This window comes from Acanthopagrus latus, chromosome 9, assembly GCF_904848185.1.
Source record: "Acanthopagrus latus isolate v.2019 chromosome 9, fAcaLat1.1, whole genome shotgun sequence".
Classification (NCBI taxonomy): Eukaryota; Metazoa; Chordata; class Actinopteri; order Spariformes; family Sparidae; genus Acanthopagrus; species Acanthopagrus latus.
Window position 1 is genome coordinate 9,758,558 of NC_051047.1, and position 27,098 is coordinate 9,785,655.

Sequence of the window (27,098 nt, forward strand, 5' to 3'; positions counted from 1 at the left end):
GTTAAAAAAAGGTCTCCAGCTGGGTCTCAATCATTTATTAGGTTCAAGAAAAAAAAAAAAGTTACAGTTTATACATAAACAACTAATCTCACTTGAAGGTGGTATTTGATTTATTAGTAAAAACCAGTGATAAGAGAAAGAGAAAGAGGAATAAGCAAGCTTTACTCGAGGTGATATAACAAGCTAAACAAACGAAGCCTTCCTTCATGGGAACTACATCTCCCATTAGCCATCACTTAGCTAGTGTTCCCAACATGGGGCAGTTTTATTGACACATCATTAATACCGACATGGTGGTGAAATTGATCAAATAAAAAAAAAAAAAAAACAATCAAAGACAAACTGACAAAAGAAATGACAGATGGGTAACTTTTCATTTAGATAGTGTCTTATAAATGCATCTATTCACTGTGAACTCAACACAACCAGATGAGATGCTTGTCATTGACGTGCGAGACACAAATGCAGAATGTTGATGCGGATCTCACTCGCGAAATGAAGCGTTACCATTAAAAGAACAAGAAACAGTTTGTGCACCAGCCTGTTTTGGTCTTCCAGGCGTGTACATACAGCCTGGTTACATTTTCACCATGACAGACACGAGAGGGCAGAGTCGCCAGAGGTGGCGGTGACAGGACAAGAGGGGAAAATAACAAAAGGAACACACACCGGGACCAAAACAGAGCGGTATATTGGAGAGACAGCCTACAAACACTAACCATCAGACTGGGGGAGTTGCTTGTTTCATATTTGGACTTGATATTGGTACAGGGGGTGGGAGGGTAGAGTGCAGAGCAGTAGATCATATTTCCTGCACCCACGCCAAACAGTTGGAGCCACATATAGAGTAGGGGATTGTGAGGATCAGTAACATCCGCTATCCTCTTTTACCGGTATCCAGGGCCTGGTTGAGTGTAGCCCTGCCCATAAGGAGGGCGGTTGCGGGCATAAGGATTAGCAGCTCCTGGTGGAGGGGTGGCGGTGGTGCCTGGAGGTGGGGTGTATCCGGGGCGGGGTTGGTACCCTGAGCCGGGCTGGGAGCTGGGCGGCAGGCTGTAGTTGGCAGGCTGTGAGGCCTGGGAGGTATAGTTTTGGGGAGGGAAGGTTCCTGGTGGATACTGCTGGGCTCCCTGAGATGGATGGGGCTGCTGCTGGCCACCCTGGAAGCCTGGAGCTGGGGTCGGACCAGGAGCTGGAGCCTGGGAGGCGGGAGGTGCGTAGTTCTGAAACTGCTGCTGCTGCTGCTGCTGTGGCTGAGGTGGGCCAGGCTGAGGGGCTCCAGGCTGAGTGCTGTATCCTGCAGAGAGGGAGGGAGGGAGGGGGTGTCTTTAATTTATCCTACAGAGGGAAAAGAGCGAGAGCAGCTACCTTTTTTCTTTTTAAACCCTAACTATTTTTATTCTTACCAGGATACTGCATACCGTACTGCTGCTGCTGTGGGGGAGCACCTGGTTGCTGAGGCGGGTATCCACCTGGAGCCTGGTACTGGTACACCTGGCCTGAACAGACAGGAAAAACATCATCAGCACAGAAGAACCACAAGAATTACATATCTAAAAACCAACTGTGAGCAGCTATGCATTACATCTGTGGCCCCATTTATACTTCCGTATAACATCCAGATGCTAGTGCTACAGGCTGCCATCAATCCTTGGTGCATACAGCTTTTGTACATGGGACAAATGCTCTAGTAAGCAACTGAGGCGTCCTGTGATTTAGTCAACTTTTAATTACAATGAGCCACATGTGCATCTGTTTTTTATGAGTATGTTTTCTGCGTGCAAATTGAAAAATCAGTTCTACTTCCAAAGACCACTCAGTTACACACACACACTTACACTGTGCTTACAGTGCAGGGAAGTAAAGTTTATATGTCTTAGGAAGATGCATTTACAGCTGTGATGGAATGTAAGCTGTACACTTACTCAAGTACTGTAATTACAGTGAGTACAATATTAAGTCATTGGTACATTACTTACCATTACTTCCTGTTCCTATACTATAATTCCACTTCATTCCAAAACGTTTTGAAGGCGAACATTGTTCTTTTTTACTCCACTTTGAAGATTACATGCTGCATCAGAGGCAAAGTTGCAAAGTCTTTACTGAATCTTGGATCTGACAAGCAGCCTGTGAGATAATGGGTCGACCCATAATATACAGTATGTATACACACACACACACACACACACACACACACAGATAAATATGTGGGAATATACTTTGTTCATGTTCTGTCAAGTACCATTCATAGGGTGACTTTCACTTTTACCAAAAACACATTTTAACACATTATCTTTACTTTTACTCACATGGGTGTACTTTTTACAACATTGCTTTTTAACCTATGACTGGAATGCATTGGGACTGCAATGTTTTATATATGATAGCTATTCATGATGCATGAAATAAATAAGTGTGCAAATAAGGGGTCTCTGTATCTTCACAGAAACACCTGTGCATCTGGACAGAATCACACACAACGGCTTCAATGCAAACAGCTGCAACCACTTTGATACAAGTATTTGTTGCTAAAAGCCAGTGCCTGCAGGTATCTGTCTACAGCACTTTACAGTCAGAATTGGCTGTGAGTTAGAGAGCAGTGTGCAGGTGCCCGATCAGACATTTACAAACACAAAACTGAGGCTGACATACGTGTCCGTTAAAAATACTATGTGCAGAATGACGTGAATAACTCAGGCAAACTCAGTGCATCAGAAACTGGAAGACCTGTCTGTTTGCAGACAGCAACTTCCTGTTCCACTTTTATTACCCATGATTTCACCAGACCACACTGCACACGTGCACATGTGGCGGATGGTCTCATGTCTACAACTCCAGTCAACTCAATGGTGTGCCTTAAATGGTAATTCTTTAAATGCCTCTGAAAGCCTGGAACATTATGTTACACTTACTAACAACTTTTGAGCAGAACAATGAGTAATCAGTAATATCATGCTCGACAGTGAGGTCATTGCACAACTTTTTTTTCCCTTGTTATTTTACATTTGGTCATCAAGTTTTCCAGTGAATGCCTGAATATTCAGCAAACATGCAAAAATTTGGCAAGCTAGTGTTCTCCCTTAACGAGGCCCAATTCTTCTCCTGCATGACATATAAATCGGGGTGACGGCATATGAAAAGAAGAGAAGAGAGAAGGTGGTTTACTAGTTTAAATACTGGTAAAACTGGTGCCCATTTTCCACTCTGAAGGAGGGCTGATATTGTGACGCATTACAAATTTTTGAAGGTCAAAGTAAGATGAAAGCTGAAAGGAGTCCTAACAAATGATCGTTTTTGTCCAAACTGACTGATTACTTACTGAAAATCAACTAAACAACTGGCTCAAATGTGCCAGTGTGAAATGGAGCTAGAATAAATAGGAGGACTCACGTGTTGTTTTAGAACATTATTCACATGTTGCTACGGACATTTAATTCAGGGCTAATCGAAGTACAGTGTGAACTGATTAACCCTAGACTTAAATGAACACTAGGTTAACGATGTGTGTGAAAGGGGTTTTTGACACTGCACTTAGACCAAAGCTAAAAGCAGTCTTAGAACCTTCTTAATCCCTTAAAGGGGGTGACAGCAGCAGGATAAGAAAGTTTTCACACTGACGCATTCGAAGTGGGCCAACCGTGACATTCTAGCCCTGCTCTGGAGCAGTGTTAGCCCCGTGCTTGTGTGGTTATCTGTGAAAATAGATTAAACACAGGGCTAGATTGTGCCAGTGCGAAACGGGGTGGAGTAAAATATGGGTTATTCTGTGACACAACTTACATGATCTGTGTGTTTCAATAGACGAGTAACCCAGGGCTAGCCCTTAAGAATACTTACAACACATCTGGAAGACACTGACAATTCAATGATTACCTAGAAACAATGTACCACTTTTATAAGCTTTGACATAATATGGCGACCATCTGCTATCTCTCTGACAGCACCTTCACCATGAACACCATGGTCTTTATTGTGTGAAGGCACGTGTGTTGAATTGGCTTCTTCTGCTGTTCTCCACAGACTGTAATCCATCACGCGTGTTATGTAAGAGTGATGGAGGGATGCGTGGCTGTTAGACCCCTTTTTCCCTGGGGAGTCCATTTTGCTCCAGAGGAGCCAAGAGGTCAACTAAGAGCCTGCTGTGTGCTCACAGGACAAAGAAACAACTACAGGTTCACTGAACATAGAGCTGCGTTACCTCAGGGGAAAGAGGAGCCCAAAGTTGGGAAAAATTATGTTCACTTGAACAAAGACGCAGCTGGCTGTAATTCTGCTGACCCCTAAACATGCCTGAAGAAGTAGTCATGAGAACAGGTCCTATTTTTAAATAAACATTTCACACATCTGCCCATCTGATAAAAGGGCCTCACGCTAATGTTCGAACCACTGCTACAACATGTGTTTACAGTTTACTTCTTTCTTGCACAGATGTAAATTTTTGCCAAGGGTCTCTCATCATCTGACATAGAACAGGTTGAAATCTTTACCAATTTCTTATGGATCTTGTTAGCAGCATTTTTATGTTAACAAGTAACCCAAGCTTTCATTAAAAGGGGGCTTAAGGCTGCCTTTAAAAAGGCCACACGTGCTCAGTTGGCATCTGAGATGGCATTTTACCTTTAACAGATTTTTGTGGCTGCTCTGTTTTGCCTTGTGGTTGTCATACTGACAAACAACCTGCAGCCACAGAGAAGAATAATATGGGGACAAAGACTGAGTAGTGAGGAGGTGCTTGGCAGGATCAATTTATTGTTGTCGTGTGCCAACCATCTGCAGCAAGGAGAGGATGAACTGCTGCCACATTGGTACTGGAGGTGTATTTAACAATCTGCTACAAGGGTACACGATGGTACCAAGCAAGAGCTCCAAATTTGTATAGTGACAATGTTTTACTGATTGCTTCTTTTTCAGTAGGTCTGTCTGCATTCATAATTCTACCACTTGGAGTTGCTGAAGCTGAATGTTTCAATCTTTTATCGAGGGATGGCCCAGTCAAGTTTTTTGGTCACAATCCAAGTTCTTTAATACTGGATATCTGCAGCAGTGTCTGCTCTTACATATTCACATAAATGTTGTAATATGCACTTGACACAGTGAAATAACAGCTGTAGCCTTTATCTTAAACACATTTTTTCTGAGCTACTTGATCCAAATACTTAAAAAGGTCCCTGTTCAAACATTTTGCTTTTAGAAGCTAAAATTGATATAATGTGAATTTGATATTAACTGGGAGAAGGCAACACTTGACACTGACTATGATGATGATATATATGATGATGATTGCTAAGAAGTTTTCACACACTCAATTGCAATGCATTGTGTTTAGACATAACAACTGACTCAGAGTGGTGTGAGGTGTGTCTTGTGCATTTGGCTTATTGTATCAGGTATAGTGGTTTATTGGTTATTATGATGTCAAATGTAGGTCTGCCTGGCACCAACCTGTAATTCTGTGTCTGATTTTAATGAGCAAAAACATGACATTTCATTCTTTTTTTAAAAATCCATTTATGTCTGGAAAACAGTCAGAATAAAACATCAAATCAGCAAGAGCATGTGACTAATTACACAAGAAAGGCTGTTCTTCCTAACTGTTGTATTACTGAAGAAAGAAAAAGAAGAATGAACAGCTTGCAGTTGAGCTGGCTGTTTGTGTGCAACATGGTGTGTTGCTGGCTAACCTTGTGACTGAATAAGTTTCTCTCTGGATAAACTGAACTCTTTGAGAAGCCTTTGGAGAGGCCCAGCAAGTCCAGGCCAAACCACAAACCACCAGTTAAATGGAAGTAGTCATACCGCATGTGTGTTGATCTTCAGTGTTGCAGGTGTGGTTAGGAGTGAGCAGTGTTACAGCTCTCAACGGGTGCAAAGGAAAAAAAGTCATCTCCTTTGCTCCAGTGGTCTCCCTTTCAGCTGGGCCAAACCACAAGCTGAAAACAATCCAATCCACTAACAGCAATTTAACAAACAATACGATATGCACCTTCGTGGCCGCACCTGCCTGGGCCTTTCTACACAACAAAAGCCAGAGAATTCCCAACTGTTAAGTGAGATGCTTGCACAAAAGAAATGGGCATGCGAGATTGGCACAGACGATTATTTCTTCCCCTGAGCTGGATCACAGAGCGGTACTCTGCTGAGAAAATTGAGTAAAATAATATTGTTGTTTTTGCCAACATCCTGTCCAATGCTTAGTTAATCTATCTTTATCTAGGCCTTGGGTCTGGGTCCAACATATGCATGTTAAAGATCTCACACATGGGAGGGCTGTGATAAGGTATTTGTTGCATGAGATAAACTCTAATTCCATGGATACTTGTGTTTACACAGTGTTGATTAAGATTCCACGGCAGCAAGACTCATTTCTCTTTCTTTGAAAGCTGCTGCTTCAAAAGCAGAATGGAACAGATTTCAGTTTGCTTTACTCATATCCAAATAATCCAAATAATATTCTTCCACTGCATTAATATATCACCTAATTTAATAGCTGGCAAGAAGAAAGTGATATTGTCTGTAATCCAATGAAAAAATTTAACCAACACAGCTCACAAAAAAGTGCAGTATTTTTCTGGTGCATTCTGTTATCCCAGTTCGTCACGCATGTACTATATTACATTATATAGAACGGATTCAGACAAGCATGGCATGAAATTACACTTCACATACAGCAGGATTGGACCGACTGTGGCAATGGCTGCAGATTTACTCTTTCAGTCTCTGTTATGAAGAAAAGGGCGTAGTACTGCCCAACAGGCCTGTGTGTAAATACTGCACTGTATGTGCATGACCTGAGTTGAAACAAGACTGAACCCATATAAACAATATAATAGAAATAATAAAAACTTCAGTTTGAAGAGTTTATGATTCAGTAAGTTTATATTAGCTTTCACGGTGGTGCTGTGTGAGTAAGTCGCTTACACAGGATGTTTATACAGGACACAAGAGCCTAAGGACCCCTGCACAGTTTTTCTGGTGCTGTTTTTTTCAAGACTGCTTCTTTTGTTTGACTTGATATATTATTATTTTGCATCGATAAAAGTTTGACCCTCCAACCAATGGATTTAAACTGGAGTACATCTAAATCTATTCAACACAAATCTTCAAATTAAAGAAATATTACAACACTGACTAACACTTGAACTACTATGGCAACAACTTGAGAATGGAGTTACATATCTGTCTGTGTGGCGGACTGTTAAAACTATTAAAGCAGAATGTTTAAAAGATGAACTACCATGCAGCTACAACTCACCAGGGGAGTCAGTAATATCCAAGGCAGCGCTACTCTACAAAAGAGCTTGGATCAGTAGTTCAGGGCAACACATTAAAACTTGTGCAACAGGGGGTGACATTTTTATGAGGCTTCGTTGGTGGTAATGACTGAAAAATACCCCGTATAACAGCACCACTGTAAAAGAAAGTGTAAATGCTTAAACTGGCTTACTGCAGGGTCTCCAACCCCCTGTGCTCATTTGGATTAACCCTATGGTGCATTCTAACAAACACAGACCCTACCTGCCACAGAGTACGTGTGTGTTCACCAAATATATGTTAAATACGCCATGTGTGGACTTGTGTTTTCAAAGGGATGCAAGTGTCTCACCATCCATGCCAGCTGGGGGTCCCTGCTGTACTCCAGGATATGGAGCCTGTGGTTGGGGGGGCACTGCTGGCTGATGTGCTGCAGACGAGGAGGAGGCAATGCTGTCAGGGGTTCCTGAGCGCTCCTCTGGTGCAACTGCAGGGGGAGCTATGTAGGTGGAACAGAACATGTATTCTTTATATGTTCACTATGTGCTAAGAAAAAAAATTCAAATGCTTAAATAAATAAATAAATAAAAAATACCGTCTTCTACTTTTGTAGTTGGATTGTGTGCAATACCTGGGGCTTGGTCCTCGCTCAGGCCAAAAGCGGAGATTACGTTCTTGCTAACCTCATCTTGATTTTTTAAAGGGTCGAAGGCTGACATGCTGGCTGCACTGACTGGAGTGACCTGTTTCACTGTGGGGTCTGCCGCCACCACTTTGCCTTCTCGTCCATCCACTGATTCTAGAAACACCAAAAACAGAAATGTTTAAGAACCACGACAGAAAAAGTGTGGCAATAATGCAATGCCTGTATGTAACATTTTGCTCTAGTTTCATTTTTATTACACTGTCAACACTAACATGTAACAGAAGGGGGATGCAGGATTGAGTGTTCTTCGTAAACACTGTCCAAGACTCATAAAAGAACTTGATTATCTGACTCAGAAGAACAAATCCCCTTGTTTATCTCAGCATAGTGCCAGATTGCAAAATACAGATACCCCCCTGTTTATTTCGCTCCTTAATTCCAGCCAAATCACGTATAAATATGTTCTTGTTTATTCTCATTGGGTTACAAACTGCACAGTCACAGAACAGTCAGTCAGCGGTCAGTTTTAATACAAACGCCTACTACCATACTGTTAAAAGACCACACATGTTCCTCACATTAAGTCTTTGGTCAAAGTTATGATGACAAGGGAAGGGCATGTGTGCCTATGTGTGTGGGTGTTAGTGACCACAAGCTAACTGGACAGAACCAGTAAGAATGCAGTACACAATTGAAGCTACAAATGTGTATAATTCCAGACAAACCTGAAGGTGAAAAAAGTTTTTTTTCCAATTATTCCAACAATAACTGAATCTTATTAACTGTCTCAATCTTGTGCCAGTGTCTCTGTGGGTTATACATCTTATGATTCGGGCAGTGAGCATGTGGAATGTGAACAAGTGTAATTTCTTAACAAGGCCGCGTGACTCCCATCAGTGGGATTAAGGGATCTAAGACCAGAAACCAAAGGAGATATAAAATTGTCTGGACTGTGTTTATATGTGTGTACATGTGCCATTACCTAAAACCTCACAGATACTGTCAACATGTCAGTGCTTTCCAGTGGGCGAACAATATAATGGTGACGCTGCGTTCAAAATGAGATGAGCATTTTTCATTTTGACATACTATAAACTATGTGATTAATAAATTAACTGCGAAAATAATTAGCAGATTAAATGACAATGAAATTAATCCCAACCCTAATGTTGAAATAAACCTAAAATAAAGTCAGCCACACCAGGTGGTAGGTGTGAATCTGGGAGTACTGTGTACTTGCAACAATGTTTGGGAGGGTGTGTGTCAAATGGAGATTTTCACTTGAACTGTCAGTGGGTTTAATGTTGAGGCTGATCGTTGTATACCCTGATATAGATATAATTGCAACAAGTTAATATCAACACGTGTTTTTTTAGCCTACAGCAGCTAACACGTATGTGTATGGGGGTGCTTACCACTGTCCGGTGCAGTAGCAGCCAGACCAGGCTCTGTGGGGGGTTCAAGGCTGTCCAGCAGGTTGTTGACTTTATTCCTGAGCTCAATGAGCTCCCTGCGGAGATACTTCACCTGACTTGACTCCAAAGGCCGCGGCTGACCATTCACTGCACATAATGAGAGATGAAGAGAGAGGGGATATGTGAGTAAATTAAAACAATTTCCTGCCATTTGTTTGGGGAGTATTATTAAGCAAAGTCAAACATTTCTCCAACTCTGCGCAGCCAACTCCTTTACTGGAGTTTGACTTCAAGAAGGGTGATGGATAAAACTGTTCTCCTGATCGCTTTTACAGACGCAATCCCCTGGTCCTTACCTTTATTAATGGGGGCTTTTTATACATTACTGAATCTGGATCTCATTAATTTCATATCATTTCCCACTCGGGACAATGTTATCTTGAACCTGAACCGCGGGTTGACATAGATCATTGTCTTGATCTAAGTTATAGCCATGAGTTCCCAGGAATATCTGGGTCAGACTGCGCAGAAATGTGTCAGCAGCCAGCAGATGGTGAACTAAACAACAATTGGAAAATTAAATAAATTTGATTGTAAGGGATTATCAGCTGGTGATATACAGCTACCACTGAGAGGCATGTCATGGAGGTATGTTGTTGGTTGCATTATTAGATGTTTTTTAACTGGTACGTTATGATTAACAATTAAGTGAAAATGCATGATTATACACAAACATTTGCTAATGTAAAAGAAACAAAGTATACACATGAACTCTGCCGTTCATCGGTCGGTAAAAGCTACAGTAAGTATGTGTACTGTATGAATGATGATCTGTCCCATTTGTGTTGGCCCCACGGTCTGAATACCTGGGATTACAGAGATCATCTATCACATGGTTGAATCCACAAAGACATTCACAATAGCAGCCATGCTGACAGAGAGAGCTTCATCATCACACTCTGCCAGAGAGGTATTTAACTAACAATGGAAGCTGGAAAATGCTGGGAGAAAGGACACTGGTTGGTCATGCTAACTTATGAAATAAAATCATCAATCAAACCAACAGGTCCATTATTACACTGCAGGAAACATGGGACAAAATTCTTCACATCTTTTGCCCCTGTGTGACATGCACCACGTGGGTCACTCTACCTTCTTTCAACCCTAATTTCCCCACTAATAATTAATGTGGAGGAGTAAAATTTCCATTGCATACAACAACTGCAAGAGAAGCATGTGCTGGGCATTCCTCTCTCTCTCACAAGGATTTCTCTGTTTGAGTGGATAATGCTGAAATGAGAAGCACAGGGTCATGAGGCTCTTCGCCGAGACACAGGCTACCACAAGATTCCAGCTACTCTTGCTCTTTTTGAATCTCGACACATGTTTAAGAACATCAGTTGCACGTGAGGTCATGATCATGAGCAATCATGAGCCAGATTTGATAGGGGGGAATTAACTTTTTTTTTCTTTAAAGCAAAGAGACAAATCTTATAGCTCCTTGGCTAACAATAGCAGCAAGAGGATGGAGTAGAGGAAACAACATCATTCGTTGTCATTTGAGACTTTTAGAGACTTAGTTACTGTATTGCCATTTTGAGTTTTGATCTACTTTTATGCAGATTTATGCAGATATCCCTATAATGTTAAATCTTTTTTTACTCGCAGGAAGCAGTAAAGCTCCAAAACAAAATGTGTTATTGTGAGCACAACACTGGGACACAGTGCTGAGTGAGTAAACATTTACTGGATATAGAATAATTCATTAAAATGTAAAAAACAAATGCGATGTAAAAATGGTCTGCCAGGAGAATCTGATTACCTTATATTGGTATGTATGTTTTGCCATGATTGAAAGAAAACTCAAAAATACAGTCATCATTCATTTGTGCATTTGGTTTCATGCCCACACATGCATAAATATTTTTTTTTTTACAAAACAGACAAAATTCACTAAAAGCTTGAATGAATAATGTTAATTACACATTGTATATAATAACTGTTTAAGGTGACTGTAGCTCAGTAGATAGAGTGGGTTATCCACTGTTTGGAGGACTGTGGTTTGATTGCCTGGCTGCATGACAAAGTTTTCTTGGGGGAAGATAATGAACGGCAAAATGCTCCCAGTTGATGTTCCATCAGTGTGTGAGTGTATGTGAATGGCTCAGAATAGACGAAAGATATATAATGTGTGCTGTAAAGAGCTTTGAGTAGTCAGTAGACTAAGAAAGCGCTGTACAAATGCATTTATCATTTATTCAATATCCAGCTTTTATCTAGGTAATGTATTCTAACCACAATTCACTTAACCATAAAGCTATGATTATATTTCACGAACACAACTGACTATGTTGTTACTATGTGAAAAAAGCAGGCCTCAACTTGCCATGTGACATGGGGTGTGGTTGTTTATGGATTGTAGTTGATTCACCCGCAGTCGCAGTGACTCACTAGCTATGGATTTAGCTGGGATGGCACAAAACTAAGATTGAGACTCGGAACAAGTATTACTTGCACAAACACCTTTTGTGAATTATTCTTCTACTGTCTAATCACTTTGTGTGCTGAGCAATTGCTAAGAAACACACACAAATTCAAACCTAAATCAGTCATATGGAAGTGCACACAACTCTCATTTGAACAGAGAGAAGCTGTGGTTTGTTGAGTGAAACATAAACTGGACTGCCCTCCAGTGACGGGTTACTGTAACAGCTGATGAGAGGCATCTTGGTCTAAAGCTTACCATAATGACACAATCACATGATTTGATACAGACATCTAAAGGCTTGAACTTGGAATTCCTTTTGGCAAAATTCACTTGCATGTCAGTTTATGTCTATAATGGGGCAACAGAAAGGATATGAATTCACTATCTTACCAAACAAGGTCAGTTTGAGTATTCTACTGCACTGGATGGCAAAGGAGAGGTCGGAGCTGTCAAAGATAGTGATGAGGTCATCATCTAGAAAAAGGGAAAAGAGAGACCAATAATTCATTGTGAGGGAAAACGCCTCCATGAAAAGATGTGAACAATGTGAAGATACTTTAAGACACAACATGTTTATTCCATATTCAGAAGTTCATGGTCGAGCAACAAAGCCAGTGTCAAAACCTACACAATAGTTTATGAAAAAATAGGCTATCTTTATTAGCATGTTCTTACCCTTGAGACAAATTAGGATCGATAGCCTATGTCCTCACTCACCTTCGTCCTTGTATTTGATGGTAACCTCGTCGTTACTCTGCAGCTTTCCCCTGAAGACGCGCTGCATCATCAGCACTAGCTCATCATAAGTGATGTCTTCGTTATGGATAGGGATGCGTCTGATGTCGTCGCCCAACTGGGCTTTGATGATCAGCTTCCCGCTCAGGTCCAGCTGGCCGTTCATGGTGCCGTCCGACCTCTTCTGCTCCCGCCACTTTACAGAGGAGAGGCAGTGGTAAAAACAACCAGCTGAACAACATGCCTGTGTGTTGTCCTAGCTCTCCTTCTTGTGCTCAAATGCAAATTAGGGCATTTGAATTGAATTTTAGTCCTGAACTGTGACAAATTAACAACAGCTGAATTGGACTAACTGTGATCATAGATGGATAATTACAAAAGAAAATCTGTTGTCCATAAAATTGGTTAAGAAGGTACCATATACCTTAAGTAACCTTCTGCACCAAGGCAACTGACAATAAAGCTGTGACACATTGCGATGTCAGCATCATGTTGCATCCCACAAAATTATGATTTTAATAGTCATAGTATAAAAAATGCAATATATTTTCATCCACTTTTGGAAATAGAATATAAAGTCTTCAGACATCAAATAACATAATCCCAACATAATATTTTTACCATTGCAGCCAAATTGAAGTATCAAGTAAGACTGGGTCTGTGTAAGTAGGTTAACAGGTCAGGGGATGTTGTTACTGTAACAGTGGCTATCTACGACTAGAATCTGGTCATCACTTTAACAAAGACAATGAGATTATGTTTGATTAGCTCTTTTATGCTGTAACAGAGCTTTGTTGTCCTCCCTAAAAGCATTATGATAATTACAACAAGAGGGACACAGCTCCTCTTTATTAAGGATTTGGTTTAACAGTCTCATTTAACCTTTAACAATGAGGCCATCTCTCTGCAGGGTTTATACTGATTATAATTTACAAATCCAATCAAGACTAGGTGTATGCAGTATCTCACAATATCACACAGTTCACTTGAACTGAGTCTAAAGGTCAAACATCAGCCAGTGAGGTGGCAGCAACATTTGTATGCTATAATAGAACTTCTCTAGACTTTGACCCAAAATATCAACGATTTAGATAAGAGAATCAAAGCATCCAAGTGTGTTAACTGGAACTTTCAAAATAATAAAGTGTGTGTTAGGCATGTTAAAATCACATATTGTGTGTGGCTTGCAATCGTAGATCTGCAATGTAACTCTAACATTAATTCTGGTAAGTTAGCCTCAACAGTTTGCGACAAATTAAACTCTCTCGTTGATCTGATCGTGTGTAGTTACTAGTTGGATAAACCGTGACGTTACCTGCTGATTTTCATGGCTGGAAAACATATAACAGTGGATTTAATTCCACAAATGCTGCAGCTCTGGCCGCCCTGGCCAGATGAATAATTGGCTGGATGCTAGGGATTGTGTGGTAGCTACCCTTTAGCATAACGTCACAGTGAACACTATATTAAAAAGAGGGCGACAACCAACTAATTTCTATTGAGACCAGCTTCACATAATGAACGCCCGGGACGTCGGAACCGACTGTTTAACATGCCAATGTCAAATGACAAGTCTGGCTAAAGCTAATAGTTAAAGAGGCTCATTCGCACAGTCATCTGTCATTGGCCCGAGAACAGCCATCGAGTGACTGCTAACGTTAACATTTGATAGGCCTTTTTATCACTGTCATGTCAGTGACGATAATATAAAATACTGATGCCAGTAAAAACATTATTATAGTTAATCTACCATTGTGTAATGTCATGTATTGAAGTAAAATAGCCTTAATTTCACTTTGGAGACATCAGCCAGCTTTGAGCGATTTCATATATAACTTAGAATTGCTTTCTTTGACAGGCATTCAGAACCAGGTAAACCAGCATAATCTTAACCTAGTAAAGGACTAACTTTGCTTTCTTAAAACCCAGAATCGATTAAAAATTGGGCAACTTCCAACAAAATAGTCTCGACACCTGTTTAGGCGAGCTAGTGTAGTCTAGCTCCCTGCGTACCGAACGTAACATTAGCTGCTAGCTAGCAGCTTAGCCACTTAGCTTGCTAGCTAGCAAAATACAGCTTGAATGGAAACTGCTGAGTGGTTTAAACTGCGTTATAGTACGGTTGGACCCCAAACACAAGAAAATCTATTACCTGAATCAGACGACTTGACCACGCTGTATTTCACAGGTTTCCACAAACCGTGAAAATTAAATATGTTAGCTAGCCTAGCTGAGCCCGGGTGCCAGCATCAGGAAGTGTCCTCCAAACTGTAAACGTCAAACAGTACGTGGCATTCCGTGCGCGCAGCCGCAGACCGTCTGGGACAAAGTGCGTTGGTGATTGACTCTCCTTATTGTAAAGACTGATGATCAAGCATCAATTGTGACAAGCTCAACGGCATTCATTTCATTGTTTTTATTCAGTTTATTTGGCGTAAAATGCATATATCACTCATAAACACAGGCTTAATAAATCAACTTTCTGATGTTGAATGAGAGGACAGACAGGCAGCTACTGTGATTATGACCTTTATTTCTTGGCTCTATGCAATCTGAAGCGGGAAAAAAATATATTGTGATGGGTAAACAACATCAGCACAGCTGCAACACAGGCAAGCCTTCTTCCATTCGCACGTACAGTACCAGTTTCTAAGCAAAATATGTGTGTCGGAACAATCACGCCCTCACTGATGTATAAGTAAAAACACCTCTACATCTATACTGTTTGAATCATGGCAATATTTACAGAGAGATAACAATGATGTCCTGGTTATCAATGATCTATTTCACTGTTTGGAGAAAAGCTGCAAATTAGACCCAGTCGTGAAGAGGGTACAAAGCAGATGAATGCTATGTTTATGGATGTTGTTAAGACGCCACTCCTGATTGAGTGGGCTTTGAATAAATAAAAGTGACAAAAAAATAAAAAAAATCCAAGTTCCTGCATAAATTGTACATTTTACTCTATCCTACACAGTTGTCTAACATAATGTTTCATGATAATATCTGTAATAACTCTAAGTTGACATGGAGACTCATAAGTGTATGCACACATTAAGAAAAAAAAAACAAAACGCACACAGTTTTGCCCAGTCACAACTTTGATCACTCCATTATTTCTTCTTCTTCTCCAGAGTGGTGTTAAACCATGAGTCTAACAGCTTCTTCATGTAATACAACTGCCATGCATGCACCTGAACAGCAACCACCATGATGAGGTACATAATAGTCACTGCAGAGAAGCCAAAAATGAAGCGGTAGGCCTTTCCTTGGCGGTACAGTTGCTGCGCTACAGGAAACATCTCCATTCCACCATATATGAGGGGCGCTATGGAGAACAACCCTGCGCTGATCATGGATATGACCAGGTAACTGATATTGTTCTTTGGAAGAGATAGGCTGCTGCAGAGCAGAGGCAGGAGGCTGAGAAGGTAGGGGTACTCCCACCGGTATGGCGTGGACACTGTGTCATGTGACACCAGCTCGAATTGGCTGACGGTCACTTGTGCTGCCACCAGCAGCCAGATGAGAAGATGGACCAGGTTTAACTTCCGTATCTCTGACTTTAGGGAAGCACTGTAAAACCAGTAAGAGATCACAAGGTGTATTAATGACCCTTTTTCGATGTTCTTGGCATTTTGAGGTAACATCTGTATTTAGTGACCAGTAGTTTTCAGAAACATATATAGGGTGCTTGCCTCATTTGGTACTGTGGCGCTATCCTCTCTCTGTGTTTGAAGTCACTTCCATTGGTGCCAGCAGCTCTAGGGCCCACACGTGATGTCATGTTGAGGGAAACCTATTTACACAAGAGACAAATCACATTTCACCAGCCAACACTTGCCAGAACAAGGACTGCAATTATTCATTTACTGATTAACTCATTTGGTCAGTAGTATGTGCGGACATTTTCCTAATTTCCTGATGTAGCTATCAAAGGAGAGGAAGAACATGATAAGGAACATAATGCCAGGAAATACACCGCAATAAGCCAGACTATTGTCTGATTGATACCAAGTCGCAAACAGCAGTTTATATTGAAAACGTCTCATTTTAGGGGAATAACATGAACTGCTGACCGATTTAAAGCAGGCTAGCCTGTTAGCTTCAGGTGCTATTTAACCAAATTCAGCACTGCCTTTACTGAGATCCGTACTGTCTGTTGGGGCTGGCGTCGTTTTTATCCTTAGCAATTTCAGCAGAGAACACCTTCAACGCCAAGCGGTGATCATACACAACGTTAAAATTCAGTCGCTGACAATGCTTACCGTGGCGTATTTCCGTGACGTTTGACTGAGCTGCTTGTTCGAATGTGTATTAACAAAAGATGTGACAGATGGATGTTGTAAACAGCTGTGCGCATGCGCACAATATCGACCAGAAAGCTCTCCTTCCGCAGCATCCCCATCTCTCCTCACAGCAGACTGCCCGCTGGAGCCATGACCCCCATTCTTGATTTGAACCGGAAATGACCCTTTCATCATGTCAGAGGGCATTTTCCCCCAAACACATTCTCACTAAAAGCTGCACCAAAGATAACTAAGCACCCACTGTGTTGCACTGTCTTACCTGATCAGTGTTGGTTCGTATCCATGGCATGTCATCATCAACCTAACAGGTAATGACATTTTTCGGTAATCAGACTGCCATTTCTCCATAGATGAGAACACACAATTAATTTAACCAGGCAGTTTTCGACTGATGTACCGGCTGTCTCTGTCTCTAAGGTTCGATTTGCTTTCTGTGAGCTTACAAATAGAGATGTGAACAACAGTCATTTTTTTTTCTTATTAAACTATTTTTATTTAGAAAAAAACAACATGGACAATAATAACAAACAGGAAACATTCAGACATAAAATCTTTGGTTACAACAACAGCATTAGCACTGTGGTTAAAAGGAGAAATATACATTAATTGTCCTTTAAAGAGTTGTCATACTATATGTTTTTTTCATTGCATGTACATGTTCAGCGGATAAAATAATAAATTATTGACATAACTGTTGTTATGAATTGCTGCACAATTCAAAATCCAAATGTATTTCTTACACACTGCAAACCTGACAAGGAGACATTCAGCACATCCAGGAAGCTGCAGAACTTACTTTGGTTTTCTAACTTTTATACAAATCACATCAGAGCAACTTGATAACAAATCCAACACGTGTTTCATTTCAATAAAATCCATAAATTGTTTCTCAAATGGATTAGGCTTGCAAAACAGTTACAGAGTATAATTGCTTGAATTTTAAATAAAACCATTGAGTAAGAATACATTTGACCAATTGGTTTGACTTCCAATAGCAGGATTAAATGAACACTGCTCGATCCCCTTTGAGTCTTAAAACTGTGCACCTGCAAATGTTCACAGACAGGGTCTAGGCTTCCTGATGTTTGCCAGATTTAACTTGCACCTGTAATATTCTGTGGTTAAGTTAGTGTTGCAGTGATGCTGCATAGTGCTGACCTTTATGTCTAACATGGTGTTATGTTTAATATCATTTATGGAGTGGTTTTCATCATTCAGGGCAATGTGGTGTGTGTGTTTGACCTTTGTATGTTTGCATAAAAAGTGTTTCTTTACAGCACTATATCCATAAACTGACATGCATTAAAACACAAAATTCATATTACATTCTCACTCATTGACTCTCACTTATGGAAGCAATTTCAGTCAGAAAAATATATCATGCATGTTATAATTTAATTTTGATTTAATGTCTTTGGTGCTCCTATAAGTGAGCACAATAATTGCCATTAATAGGTCACCACCGATACAAGTCGTCCCTCGTATGTGTAAAGTCTTCACACATCTGAAGTGAAAGTCATTTAGGCTGACCCCAGACTCTACTTTAGAATCTTAATGCTTATGTATGTGAGACTTGCACAACATACAATTTACCTTTTCCAAAATCTCAGTATTTTGCAGGTTACATGACCAGAAGTATATTTTCCTTTAAAACATGTATAAACTGCTGAGATGCAAACCTTGTAATTTCATTCTGAGGGAGGCATTTTACATGCTTGTCATTATAATAGAGAAACAAAAACTGTATTTATATAAAGGTACACATGCAAAAAGATTTCCTACCAAGTTGAATAAGTCTTCATGTGCTCACATTTTTCACTACATGGGGTAGCTGCCAGTTTTTAAGAGGTATGGAATTGACACTTTTGGAACAGTATTATTTAATTTGCTGTTTGTTTAATCTTTTTGCATACACTTCACATTTTCCCTTCATATGTTTCTACTTAATAACAAGTTTCACTATTTGGGGTTTTTGGCACTCTTGTGTTCAAAAGCTCATTGGCAGCCATCCTTAAAGTTTTCTTTGAATGTCTTTTTATACATTCTTTTACATCATCAAAGCTGTAAAACATATTTGCTCTAATTTCAGGCTGTACCCCAAAAGGTGCTGTACATACAGACTGTGATACTCCTGTGATACTTTTATCTTGTCTTTTCAGCTGTGCTGACAAGATCAAGAGTCGGTTGACTTCACATTGCTAATACTGCTCAGTCTAAGGTGGCTTATGATCATGTTTTATATTATAAAAAAATATGCCACCACTTTGTTGTTACTGAAACCTCTCTATCCCTGGAGTTTGTAGTTTTACATCGGATATAACAAAAACCCGGAAAAGGAGGAGTGCACATACTGCCCAGCATAAAGTCCTGCAGCCTGATCCGAAGGCAGCTGAACATACACAGTGTCTCCAGGTTGGAGAGGTAATACTGCACTCCCTGATGCTTGATCTAGGAAACCCTTTTTGTACTCATCATATGTATACATCACTGGCTCATTGTTCCTCATCAAAGCCACCCACACATTAGCTCCTTTGCAATGAAAGTGGTAGGCAAAATAATAAATGCCAGGCATATCACAGGTGAATATTCCTGTCTCGGGGTTGTAGTTTTGGCGACCATTGTACAAGAGCTTGTCAAAGACGACTGGAGTGCCCACAGGTGGAAAGGGAGTTGTTACTACAGCTGTGAATGCTGGCATTTCCAACCCACTGGCACCCATCACTTCTGCCCCATTGCCTCCAAACTTGCCCTTCTTACCATAAGTACCAGCCTTAACGCCATCTAGTCCAGGGCCCATCTGTGAGAGCACTCCAGCCATGTCAGGAGACAGACCAGCTTCTCCTGGTGGGCCTGGTGGTCCAGGAGGTCCGGGCTGACCTGGTTGTCCACGGGGTCCTGCTTGGCCATCTTTCCCTGGTGGTCCAGTGGGACCGATAAGACCTGGAATCCCTTCACCTGCAATGCCTGGTGAACCAGGTTGACCACGATCTCCTTTTGGCCCTGGAAGGCCAGGAGGCCCAATTGGTCCTGCTGCACCATCCATTCCAGGGATTCCTTTAGGACCTTGAGGTCCTAACTCACCAGGTAGTCCACCTTGTCCCTTTGGCCCAGGAAGTCCAGGAGGACCAGGTGTACCAGATAGACCTTTGTGCCCACCATCTCCTTTGGCACCAGTTGGCCCAGGTGGACCTCTTGGTCCTGGCTCCCCAATCTCTCCAGGCAGACCATCCTTGCCAGGTAACCCAGAGGGACCTGGGTCACCCTTAGCACCAGCAAGTCCTTTAGGTCCTCCTTCTCCACAGTCTCCTTTGAGACCAGGTGCACCTAGACCTCCTGGGGGTCCCATGGGACCTGGAGAACCAGGTGGGCCATTTGGCCCAGGGGGACCAAGCATACCAGGTAGTCCACTATGGCCTTTATCTCCCTTTGGTCCTGGAGATCCAGGTGGCCCACCCATACCTTTATCACCCTTTGGTCCTAGCATTCCTGGTTTACCAAATCCAGGTAACCCAGGTTTTCCTGGCAAACCTGGTGGTCCGGGATGACCTTTCCCACCTGGCATGCCTGGCTGTCCTGGCAGGCCATTTTGGCCTGGCTTCCCTTGACCAGGTACACCAGGAGGACCAGGCTGTCCTCCTTCACCAGGTAGCCCCGTTGGTCCTTGCTCTCCAGGGTGTCCTTTGTCACCTGGTGGTCCTTGAGGCCCTGGTGCCCCATTTAATCCAGGTTTTCCAAAGCCAGGCAGCCCCCTTGGGCCAGCAGGTCCTGGGAGCCCTGGGAGCCCTTTGTGACCAGGTTGTCCGGGCTGACCCATACCCTTGTCTCCTTTGGGTCCAGGTAATCCAGGAAGTCCTGGCAGACCTTTGTGACCCGGCTCCCCTTTGGGCCCTGGTTGGCCTGGTAATCCTTGCACCCCTGGCTTACCTATTCCTGGTAGACCAGGTGGTCCTGGAAGACCCTGAGGCCCTGGCTGACCAGCTGGCCCTTCTTCTCCCCTTGGGCCCATTTCTCCTTGTGGCCCAGCATCACCATTTCCTCCTGGCTTGCCTGGCAGTCCTGGCAAACCTGGTTTGCCTGTTCCAGGCACTCCTGGTGGACCGGGGATCCCGGGGCGTCCTGCAGGTCCCGGTTGCCCATTACCTGGTGGTCCAGGAGGTCCTGGAGGTCCCTCTGGGCCAGGTGGCCCAGCTGGTCCTGGCTCTCCTTGGGGAATTCCTTCAGCACCACTTGGGATTGTCTGACCTGTGAAGAATGAGATTAATTACATTGCTCATATTAATCAACCTTCTTCTCACTGCACTTTTTATGGTATTAAAAATAAAGTCTATGCCCTTGTCATAATTCAACATGTCAAGTCACATGGGTTCAAGATCCAAATGTTCTTGCTAGACTGTTGGTGACTATGTTGAATATGTTAACTTTCTCACCTTTGTCTTGGCCACCATTATAGGTGCCCCCTTTGCGACCAGTTTCTTTGCCTTTATGCATGGGCATCTGAGGAAGCTCCTTCCTGTAGTGGGGATACTGCATAAAGGGCACCTCCTTTCCAAGGTACTGTTGTTGGGGATAGCCTTCTTTACCCATGCCCATGTGTTGGAGGTGCTGCATTGGCTGGTACGGCTGAGGGTGTTGCTTGTGTCCGTAGAAAGCTCCACTGCTCACACAAGTCAGTGCTACAAGCTGTAGCAGTGTCAAGAGGGGGACAGGGAGGGGAGGCATGGCCAAGGCCTTTATAGAAATAAGAGAAGACAAGATACAAGGGAATGAGTAGAGGATTCAACTGAAAGGTGAAACAGTGTATTCAAACAGTTGCTGGGAGGTAAGAAGCACTTCAGACATGGAACTAGACAGGATGCACTCTAAACTGGAAAAACAAGCAGCATAGCTCTTACAGTGGTGCAGCCACAGACTCACACTTTTAACAAGGAAAGAAAAATCAAAGTGTATTGTGTTTAATGCCTAATTTACAAGAAGGCACCAAAGACTTTAGATTTGCTGCAACCATTTTACAAAATTAGTTAAGTTTCTCCTCGTGCAGCATTTCTTAAAATCTGCCTATTTGGAGTCTGTAATCTTGCCATTACTAGTGACATAGTTCCACTGGAAAACTTGTTTATTTAACCTATTTATACCCTTAAATTGTAAAATACAAATATCATTGAAGAAATCATTATTTTATCAAAACAATGAATGTTAGTAATGTATTAGTGACACGTAAAGATGGTTGCTTTTACTGCTTCCATGGGGGCTCAGCTCACACTGGATCCCATGTTACTTGAACCCTGTCTGTAACTAAACTATGCAGATGTGTGCAGTATATTTCTACTGAGAAACATATAAAAATTACATGGACTTCAATTAAAATATAAATGGGTCTTTGAAGATTTTTAAAGTCTTTGACTGCTAGAGATGATATGCATTCTTCATACTGATAAAAAAAAAATTCAGAATAGATTTTGGAATGTTCTTCTTGGGAATAATCAGCTAGCAATGTCTCTTTGGTTTAGATCGGACACAGAAAGATGAATTCACTGTATGAAGGAAGATAAATGTGGTGTTCTGCAAAACATCTAGACCACTTTTCTGAACATCTTTTGAAGTTACAGTTTTGAAGTTAGTTAAAATACAGATTAATCGACTTTTGGTGATGTATAATAGATACTGATTGCACTGATGTCTAATATTCACTGGTAATGTAATTTCATGTTTTGGGGGTGCTAAATGGCTGGAAAATTTCATATTTGAACATATAAAGTATACATATATATACATATACATACACACATACTATAATTTGCACTTACTGTACTTATCCACAAGAGGGTGCCACGTAAAATGTCATACTGCAGAAGACTTTTGAATGCAATTTTGTCCCTATGTTTGGTTAAAACTTTACTTACAAACAAATACACCATTCCTTTAAATCTTTGCAAAATAAACATGGTGCCTTTGGGATAACTGGCTCAAGATGTTTCATTACCAGTGCAATGATGAATCAGTACTGCTGTCTGAGTTTCCACAAAAATGCACATGCACAGAGGTGAGGCATGCAGTCCTGTGGCTATAACATACTGATACCCCCATTAGGACAGAGCATAGTCCTATTTTCCTTAAAGGACACTATGCTGATGACTAGAGCTCTAAATTAACAAGATATGCAGTGACAAGGACATTTGTATGAACACGCATTGTCTGACACTCAAGCCTAAAAAAACTTTTTACAATCGTGTGAAGAATACCTGCCACCTTCCAGTTAACTCAGTTGTATGCACAATGACATCCACTCCTGATGATAAAGTAAAAAATACAAATTCTGGTCAATGACATAAAAAGTTAAGCAGACAGAGGAAGGCATGCAAAGGGCTTGTCCTCACTGGTTAACACTATTGAGGAAGTATCATTCTCATTTGATGTGCGGTGCCAATATCTTTTTCTCTCCTTCCTGGTTTAATAAGTACAGTTTTTGAACAAACAAATTTGCGGCTCAACTTTGACAAGGCAAATTGATTTTTTTTTTCACTCCACAGCCAATGAATACTCACTATACACTGCCCCTCTGAGTGAAAACTTGTTTTATTCAGTCATTCTTTATGAGTGCTGTTTCCATCTAATACTCAGCATACCCATCCCCTGCCACACTCCCCGTCCAGGCTCAACCTCAGTCCCAGTCCCAGTTTTATTACAACTCATCTGTCGTTTTTCTAAATCGCATCCTAAACCACATCCTTAGTGTCCACTCCATCACTAGCTCTTTGGATCTTTTCCGCCCTTTGGCCTTTTCTCAGTCGGCTGGTGATTTTGACATGGCCGTGCAACTGTCTCCTCCGATGACTGCCGGCCTTTGAAAGAAGCCCTCCTTGTTTCTATGGCGACAGGGACCAGACATGCCAGAAAGTCCAGAGGAATGCCATCAAGTCTTCCCAACAAGAACTGTAACCTATTTTTGGCCTACTGAGTGGAAGCTGCGGTCTGTTCCTCCTATCCTGATCAACGAGATGAATCTGTGGGGTCAGTGACAATACATAAACTTGATCTGTGAGTATATGGTGTGACACAGACTAACCTGGACCTCAAGTCTTCTATTGTCTGTGTGAGGCTGTGCTTGTGTTCCTAGTCTGCTTAGATCTAGGCTATTTGGAACAACACTGATTAATGAAGTCAGAGAGGTGATAGGTATACACTGAATCTAATGAGCGAGATAGACTGAATTAAAAATGATTTTAAGAAAGACTTGAGGACATAAACAAGGAAATGGCTTATTATATTACTTATATGCTATAGGATACAAATGAAAGACCTCGCAGAGGCGGAGGCTGAATGTGGGGTTAGACAAAAAAAGGTGCATTGATCCTGAGATTTGTCAGGTAAAAATGTTCAGACAGACATTCGTCGAGAGCCCCACCAGAAACGAGAGGAGTCTCTGTCAAGGATTTGTGGCAACTTTCACCGGCTGTCAAGTGGCACACCAGACTCAGTTGCTCTTCTTCATTTTCCACGATGTACAGCAGCAACAGAGGTGCTTTTATAGCATGACAATCCAAACAAACTACTGAACCATCCCATCAGTCAATGAGAGGATGACAATAATGTGATTCATAACAGTTTTATTTCATCTACAAATTGATCGAAATCAGGGTCAGGGTTATATGAAAATGTGTGCGATTACACATTTGACCTAAAGCTGTCACCTACCTTTCCAATTCCAGAGAATTTAAAAAAAGGTCACTTGCTGTTTCTGGACATACTACCGTGCAACTTGTGCAGTAAAAACATCTGAATATTGCACGCAGGTGTATGGGACGCAAGGAAGTAGAAGCGTCCCAGTTTTAATAAATAAATTACGTTTACTCACCGATACAGATTCAAGTATTGCAGTATCGGAGGAATTTCCGTTACTGGTATCTTGACCAGTTCAGGCTTGATCTAATGTATTTACCAGCGATCCATGGAGCTGACCTCGTTTTCTCGTTGGTGTATATATGTTCTGTACTACTGAGTGGAGATAGAGCTACTTCATGAACACGACGTTACAGAGAGGAGACGGGAAAAGAAGTAGTAGGAGTAGTACCGGAGTGTCCTGAATACTGAATTTAACCACACAGACACACTCACACTGGGTTTGTTAGCTTACGTCTAGTGTACAGTGCAACGTAGCAGTGGCTGTCTGGGGCACATAAACACTGCATTAGTAACGCAATTAACACAAATGTTCCAGCTGTCAAACTCACCTCACTGACCGACTGACTTCACGGGCTAACTTGCCCGTCCCGGAAGAGGAGACAGCTGACGTGCCATTACCTTGAGTAAACTTGTTGATTACTCTAGTAGTCTAGCATAACAAAATATATGAGTCGACATTTCAGTGCAGAATTGCAGCATGTTGTATCTTTTTAAGTCTTTATATCTTGAGTGTTCTGTTCCTGGGGAATGACATGGCTTTTTAGTTCATTTACAGTGAAAACACGGCCAGGATCCGTGATATCGGTGATCAATTTCATACCTATTTCACTTATTATGACCATGTATTTACAGTACACACACATAAAGGTTTGAGAAAAATCAATGTGACAGTTTTACTAGCTTTTAGGAACGTCCCAGCTCACTGTTGGTATGTGGGTGTGTGTGTTTGTGAGGGAAGGTGTTTTTAAAGGGGTGGAAATATTCTGACAAAACTTTGCGACCGCAGATCAGAGGGGCCGTACAACGAGGGTCTGTTCAGCGTCACATAGCAACACCATAACGTTGCAAGAGTGACTGCAGAGCGATGGCAACACCTCCTGTCTTTACCTGGTGTGCTTGTCTCTAACACATTATTCTACGCAAGTGTTGCCTCCAGAGGACCACTTTCAGACACTGACATAAACACTGAGCAGCAGTTTCCACACTTTAACTTGTTACGAGAGAACACAGACAGAGAGGGGTGCACTTATAACAAAGTGACTAAAGAGAAGTCTATTACACCCATTGACTATATTTCATGCTGGTGTCATCCCTCCATCTTTATCCACATGGACGTCAGAAACAAAGTGACGTGTAAGTGTGCCACAGCTGTGAGAAACCATGATGGCGTGAGCAACGTGTTGTGAGTCCTTTCTCACATTTGTAAGATTTACAGTTGAATTTTTTTCACACGCTGGTGTAAAACAATCTGGCTCCCTTGGTGATGACTGTCTGACACAGGAACAGCAACCATGTTCTACATTTTCATGCCAGTCAGACGTCACCCATGTGTGATTCAGTTCACACCCTTTCTACATTGGTTTGTTTATGAGGTTGGAGAGGACACACGTGCACATAATGAAGAACAACACGTCAGCAAGTACGGATTTTGATATGGTTTCTTATGAGATGATGAGGCATTCATGTGTGATCAGGGGACTTTTCCTAAGTAACTGTAAATATGCTATACTTTGTATAACTTTGTATGTATAATTACACATTGTAATCTGTATCAGGACAGCCAAGCTAGCAGCTTTGTAAGGTTCTACTGACTGTTCCGACTAGAACACTGCCCTCTCAAGTCGGAAGGACAACTTGGTACACGAGTTGCCGACATTTGACGCTGAAACATGGCAGACGAATGTAAACATTGTAGGCAAGAAACTTTTTAAAAGTATGTTTTTTGTTTTCCTAATCCTTCTGTATCACTCAAATACTGGAAACAACTTTCAACATGTTGTTTAAAAATAGTTTGCAAGAAACACATTTTGGACAAATCAGCGTTTTGACCTAATGATGATACCAGATGAACAGCTCATCCTGAGGGTAATATTAATGCCTGAACCAAATTATGGCAATCCATCATAGAGTGGTTGGTATATTCCCCTCAAAACCCAACATGTGAATCTCATGGCGGTGCTCATCAGGATCCATTCTATAGGGAGCTTGAATGTCTGCACAGGCAGTAGTGACAATCAATTTTAAAACTTTTTGAGATAATACAGTCAAGATGAAATAGGTGAACCAACAGACCGACTGTACTGTCCCAGGGTTCAGGTATGTGTTGTTATTGTGGTAGTACAAAGGCACTTGTGAAATTCTTTGGGTGGAAGGCTCTATTGTAGTGTAAATAAATATTTGTATCTAACCTGTAAATATAAAAAAGCAAAATAAAGAAGTTGCAAAACAATCATTAATCAGATCAAATAGAACCATGCAGTTATTATTGATAAAGCCCACTTACAACTGTTACACATTGCATTAAATATGTTTAGTACATTCAGTAACCATTGTGTTCAAATGGTTCTGTC

General features: G+C 41.5%; 3 protein-coding genes across 4 annotated transcripts; all 3 read right to left on the bottom strand.

The window, feature by feature from the left end:
* Positions 1-14: 14 nt before the first annotated feature.
* Positions 15-14,846, bottom strand: tfg (trafficking from ER to golgi regulator). 2 transcript variants are annotated; one of them, XM_037110308.1, is made up of 8 exons: positions 14,691-14,846; positions 12,521-12,734; positions 12,194-12,277; positions 9,316-9,462; positions 7,886-8,053; positions 7,607-7,753; positions 1,422-1,499; positions 15-1,297 (listed from the first exon to the last, which is right to left on the bottom strand). In XM_037110308.1, the coding sequence occupies exons 2-8, from the start codon at positions 12,702-12,704 to the stop codon at positions 888-890; spliced, it is 1,218 nt and encodes a 405-aa protein (XP_036966203.1). In that variant the 5' UTR covers positions 12,705-12,734; positions 14,691-14,846; the 3' UTR covers positions 15-887. The 2 variants fall into 2 exon arrangements, with proteins under 2 accessions (XP_036966203.1, XP_036966202.1); XM_037110307.1 differs by having other exon boundaries at positions 1,407-1,499.
* Positions 14,847-15,051: 205 nt separating this feature from the next.
* jagn1a (jagunal homolog 1a) lies at positions 15,052-16,974 on the bottom strand. The gene is made up of 3 exons (XM_037109734.1): positions 16,807-16,974; positions 16,237-16,337; positions 15,052-16,114 (listed from the first exon to the last, which is right to left on the bottom strand). The coding sequence occupies exons 2-3, from the start codon at positions 16,323-16,325 to the stop codon at positions 15,652-15,654; spliced, it is 552 nt and encodes a 183-aa protein (XP_036965629.1). The 5' UTR covers positions 16,326-16,337; positions 16,807-16,974; the 3' UTR covers positions 15,052-15,651.
* A 2,179-nt stretch (positions 16,975-19,153) lies between these two features.
* On the bottom strand, positions 19,154-21,567 carry col8a1a (collagen, type VIII, alpha 1a). Its single transcript, XM_037109942.1, has 2 exons — positions 21,276-21,567; positions 19,154-21,090 (listed from the first exon to the last, which is right to left on the bottom strand). Exons 1-2 carry the CDS (start codon positions 21,565-21,567, stop codon positions 19,154-19,156), a joined length of 2,229 nt encoding a protein of 742 aa, XP_036965837.1.
* Between the last annotated feature and the right edge of the window lie 5,531 nt (positions 21,568-27,098).